Raw genomic sequence first — 6,000 nt, 5'->3', positions numbered from 1 at the left:
TTTCTAGATCATTGTGATGCAATCATATGGTCTGCTTACATGAGAATACTTCTCTTTCTGACACAACCAAGAGATATCAGACCATTAAGGAGTGGCTTACTCCCCTGGAGATATTGATTCCTCAAGAAGACATATCCACCAGGCCTTGTGGTGTAGATGGAGAGATTCTGTATGGGCTAGTGTATGCAGGGATCTCAATATTTAATTCATATAAAGTTTTAAGTGACCACTAAAAATGGAAACTGAGGAGTTTCCTGACCAGTTTTGTTTAGAGGTACTATAGAATGTAACAGTGGCCTGTAGCGGAATGTTTTTGTGGTCTCCCTGTGTAAAACACTGACCCTGCAAACCCCAGGTTTGCAATTTATTAACAAGGAAGTTTACATGTCATTGTTTGTAAAAGTAACTTCACAACCAAAAAGCCTATCATTCAGGTTTGAAATCAATTACAGTCAACATACAATGCAGCCATTGAATGGAAAGTGTGCCTGATATTGAATGATTTCTCAGGTAGAGTTTAAATGAAAAAAAAAATCAAGGGGCATGACTGTATGTATAGTATGCGTATTTGCTGGGGGAGAAAGGGCTAAACTGAAAGTAGGTACTTGTATAAACAAATTTTTTAGAAGGAAAGCAGAGATGCTTTTGCATAGTTGTCTGTGAGGAGGGACACTGAGGGGTCTAGTGTGTCTGTGGGTTTTTTTTTTTTTTAACATTTGTGTTTGTTATTTTTTTCCACAAAAATATCTAATTAAAAAAAGTGAGCATATTTTTGCACAGATGTCCAATAAATGATCTATAATTTGGAAGGGAATAAAGACTTTCTCTTCTTTATAAAAAAAATTGGTTTTACTGAATGTGAAATAGGTACAAAAGAAAATTTATATAGTGTGTATAAGCTATAAAGAGTAAGTAACTATGCAACAAACACTTTTAGGGGTATAAGTAATGGAGCATTTCTTTTGAAGCCCCTTATATATTCCTTCCTAATTCCATCTCCTTTCTTTTCCCCCTTGGAGAAGTGATTGATTACTTTTGCCAATTTTATTTTACTTATTTCTTTGCTTTTCATTTTTTTTTATCACTTAAATTTATTTCTCTAAGCAATGTATTATTTAGTGCTTTCTTGTAAACTGCATAGAAGGATTATATTGCTTGTGTTCTTCTTTAACTTGCTCTTTTCACTTAACATTATGTTCCTGAGATACATCTGTTGATACATCTGTAGTTCATTGAGATTTACTGCTCTACAGTAACCCATTGTGTGAGTGTACAGTTAATCACTCTGCTATTGATAGACATATGGCTGCTATGCATATGCTGTACGAGCCTTCTGGTGCCCATGTCCAAGAGTTTATTAGGCCATTTACCTAGAAATAGCATTTGTGAATCACTGGCTAAACACATCCGTGGCTTCCAAGAAAATTCCAGATTATTCTTAAAATTGTTGTAGTAATTTTTGTTTCCATCGACAGTGTCTAAGAGTTCCAATACTTGATATTGGATTTTTCAATCTTTGCCAATTGCTCAGTATGATGGAGCATCTTATATTTATTGGCCACTAATGTTTATTTTCTCTGAATTATGTTTTAACAGGTTTTACCATTTTTATATTGAGTTGTTTGTCTTTTAACTTACTGGTTTCACTGGAGTTCTTCACATAGTCTAATACTAACTATATAACTCTCGGTTACATGCATTACACATTTTCTCTCCATTTGTGGCTTGGCAAATAAAATGTTTACTTCCATCATTTTGAAACCTTTTTATTATGGGAATTTTTAAAATATTTAAAAAGAAGAGAATAGTTTAACTAACCCCTGCACATCCAGCACTTAACTTCAACGCTTATCAACATTGTGCCAATCTTTTTTTTTTTTTTTAATTTTTTTTTAACGTTTTATTTATTTTTGAGACAGGGAGAGACAGAGCATGAACGGGGGAGGGTCAGAGACAGGGAGACACAGAATCTGAAACAGCCTCCAGGCTCTGAGCGGTCAGCACAGAGCCCGACGTGGGGCTCGAACTCACGGACCATGAGATCATGACCTGAGCCGAAGTCGGCCGCTCAACCGACTGAGCCACCCAGGCGCCCCCAACATTGTGCCAATCTTAATTTGTCCATTTCTTGTCCTGAGAAGGAGGTCACAGACATTGTGTCATTTTTTTTCCTGTAAATACTTCAGGATGCATGACTGATGCTTAAAAAGAAATACCACCATACTATTATCACATCTGACAAAGTTAATAATTCCTTGATCTTCAACTTTTGCTAATTGTCTTAGAAATGTCTTTTTTTTTTTTTTTTTTTTTTTCAACATTTTTTATTTATTTTTGGGACAGAGAGAGACAGAGCATGAACGGGGGAGGGGCAGAGAGAGAGGGAGACACAGAATCGGAAACAGGCTCCAGGCTCCGAGCCATCAGCCCAGTAGAAATGTCTTTTTATGGGGTGCCTGAGTGGCTCAGTTGGTTAAGCAGCCGACTTCACCTCAGGTCATGATCTCACAGTGCATGAGTTCGAGCCACGCATCAGGCTCTGTGCTGCCAGCTCTAAGCGTAGAGTCTGCTTCAGATTCTGTCTCCCTCTCTCTCTACCCTTACCCCAACTCACGTTCTGTCTCTCTCTGTCTCTCAAAAGTAAATAAACATTAAAAAAAATTAAAAGAAAAAAAAGAGAAATGTCTTTTTATAATTGGTTTGCTAGAATCAGGATCCAAACAAAGGCCACAAGTTGTGTTTAGTCTTTTTTTGGCCTCAAAAGTCAGCTAAGTCTCTTAGTCTCTTTTATTCCATAATGTTTTATACTACTCCTCTGTCAAAAGTGTTTTTGTACATGTGTTATTTTGTGTTTTTATTTGTGCTTTTTTTTCTTTTTTTGGTGTAAAAATTTTAAAAACTATTAACTGATGCAGTTGAATATATAAATTTTTCCTTCTAGTTGATGCTTTTGGGTCTTGTTTAATAAATTCTGTTCTCTACAGTTTTCTTAATGGGTTTGGCAGTTTTACCTTTTAAGTTTTGAATTCGCAAGGATTTAATTCTGTATGTAGTGGGAGGTTGGGATCCAGTTTTAATCTTGTCTGTGTGGATACTTGGTTGTCAGAGCCCTAGTGATCTCTTACAGTACCACCGTCTGTGGCACCAGCCCTTTCAGAAGTCAAGTTCTCGTTCATATGTGTGTCTGCTCCCTTGCTCTCGATTCTGATTTTGGGCCTACTCGTCACCACAGTGTCCTGATCACTAAAGTTTTATAATATTTCTCACTACTTGGTTAGGTGAGTCCTCCCTCCTTGCTCTTCAAGATTATCTTTGCAACCACTGGCCCTTGATGCATCTATATACATTTTAAAACCTGCTTGTCCAGTTATACACATACACATGCACAATTATTATTTTTATTGGAATTACATTGAATTTGGTGAGAATTTCCTCCTTATAATATTGAATCTTTTTTTTAAAAAAATATTGAATCTTCTTGTTCATGAACTTGGTGCATCTATCCTATTTAAGGCCTGTATCTTTTCTTACGGCATCTCCCTATTAAAATTATGATACACCAATGTAGAAGAAAAAGAATTTTGCACCTGAAACTAGTGTAACATTGTATGTCAACTATAAAAAAAAATAAATCTGAAAAAGAGAAAAAGAGAATCTGCCTGTACCTCACACCATACACAAAAATTAATTTAAGATGGATCATGGACCTCAAGATAGTATAAAACGTTTAGAGGAAAATGGAGTATCTTTGTGATATTGGGATAGGCAAAGATTCCTTAAGCCATAGAAAGCATGAATCATAAAAGAAAAAAATTGATTCAGTTATTGGTCTGAAAACTTCTACTCATCAAAAGACTTCATTAAAATAATTTGGCAAGCCACAAACTAAGAAAAAGTACATGTAATGCACTTGTATGGCAAAAGAAACAAGCATCTAAAAATAGACAAAAATCTTGGATACTTGACAAAAGACCATATCAATAGCCAAAGCACATAAAGAGTGTTCAGTATCATCATTAGTCATCAAGGAAATGTAAGTCAAAGTCTCAGGGATATTCCACTATATACCGGCTAGGATGGCTAACGTGAAAAAAAAGAAAGACAACAGCAAAAGTTGGAAAGGATATAGAGCCATTAGATCTCTTGCTTATTGTTGATGGGAATATAAAATGCTATAATTATTTTGGAAAACTGTCAGTTTCCTAGAATGTTAGATATGCTGAAATTTTATTTTCAGATATTTATTGAAGGGAAATGAAAACAGATGTTGACAAAAACCTTGTATAGGAATGTTCCTAGCAGTTTTATTCATAATAGCCTACAAATGGAAATAGCCCATTTCTGTTGAGAGGAGAATTGGTAAACAAACCTGTATATTCATACAACGGAATACTACTCAACAAAAAAAGAATCATACTATTGTTGCATCAAATACCATGGATAAACTTTATGCTGACTGAAAAAGGCCTCAGACGCAAAAAACTTAGGTTATGTATTACTACATTTATACGAAATTCTAGAATAGACAAAACCAAATTGTAATAGAAATCAAATCATTGGTTGTTTGGGTATTGAGAGTTGACTGGGAGAGGGCACAAGCTAACTTTCTGAGATGATGGAAATTTTATGAGTCTTCATAGGAGTGTGGATTACATGAGTATAAGCATTTGTGAAACCCGATTGAATGATCTTGTCAGAATTCAAGAGTATAAAGATGGAAAGGTAATCCTCACAGGAGTCAGCTGGCATTGGGTATCCAGAACCATACACGCCAAGTCTGTGCTTCTGATACCCATACTCCGGACCAGTGGTTTTCAACTGGGGACCATTTTGCCCCTCAGGATACATTTCACATTGTCCAGAGACATTTCTGATTGTCATAACTGGGCGGGGGTGAGGCGGTATTGTATTACTGGTATTTGGTGGGTAGAAGCCATGGAGGCTGCTAAACATGCTACCGTCACATGATAGTACCCCACAACAAAAAATTGTCTGGTCCAAAATGTCACCGGTGCCAGCTTAGAGAAACCTGTTCTAGATCTGTCCTTATTATGGAAGCCAAGTCAACCTCAGTCAACCAGGTGTTGACTCTATTCATAGTCCACATCAGTTGTGGAAACAGCATTTGCACAAATTACCTATTTCTTCCCCAACAGAATTTAATATCAAATATTTGTGAATATACATAATCTTAAATTTTGAGAGAAAAGTCCATGTGTTAAGAGCACTTCCAAAATCAAAATTAAATGTTTTGTTTGATTGTTAAATTCTTAAGGTAAGGTTTTGTTCTTAACTTTTGTTTCATTAAATATTCACGTGAATGATCTTGGTTATCTTTCTTTAAATAGAATAAAAAAGCTTTATCATTAAATCAGAGGAAATAAATGATAGTAATTTTTTTTTTTCTTCCCTCTACAGAATGACAGGAAGCGAATTTTTTTCTCGTTTCCCAGAACTCTATCCTTTTCTTCTCCAGCAGTTGGAAGCTGTAGCTAATACTGTGGACAGGTAAGAGAATAGGGTGGGACACAGTAAGATCAAGGAAGTGAATTACTTCATTCATCAAGATTTTTTTCCCTCCAGGCAACAGTTTTTAATCCCCTCCTTCCTTGTAACACAGATGGATTTTTTAAAACTACTTCTTTATTACATCATGTTGCCAGATTCTCTACAGTACTCCTGTACCTGAAAAGTTGTATAAAATCCTGTTTTTATACTATATTTTATATTTTTAAAATCCTGTTTTATATTGTCTTATCAAATGTAATACTGTTTTTTCAGGAACCAGCTTCTTAGAAGCACATGGTGATTTCTTCTAGAAATCATTTTCTTCCCATGATATTTAAAAATCTATGTGTTTACAAATGGCCAATAAACACATGGGAAGATGCTCAACATCACTGGTTATCTGGGAAATGCAAACCAAAACCTCAGTGAGATCCCCCTTCACACGGGGCAGGATGGTACTATCAAAAAGGGGGGTGGGGTGCCTGGGTGGCT

At 35.8% G+C, this 6,000-nt stretch overlaps 1 protein-coding gene across 2 annotated transcripts in view; it reads left to right on the top strand.

The window, feature by feature from the left end:
* Nucleotides 1-6,000, top strand: part of THADA (THADA armadillo repeat containing) — a 333,497-nt gene that overhangs the window by 138,181 nt on the left and 189,316 nt on the right. For both annotated transcript variants that reach the window (XM_049650200.1, XM_049650201.1), the window contains one exon: nt 5,419-5,508. In XM_049650200.1, coding sequence (XP_049506157.1) covers nt 5,419-5,508 — 90 coding nt within the window. The remainder of the gene's footprint in view (nt 1-5,418; nt 5,509-6,000) is intronic.

This window comes from Panthera uncia, assembly GCF_023721935.1.
Source record: "Panthera uncia isolate 11264 chromosome A3 unlocalized genomic scaffold, Puncia_PCG_1.0 HiC_scaffold_11, whole genome shotgun sequence".
Classification (NCBI taxonomy): Eukaryota; Metazoa; Chordata; class Mammalia; order Carnivora; family Felidae; genus Panthera; species Panthera uncia.
This window is presented reverse-complemented; position numbering and strand designations above follow the sequence as displayed.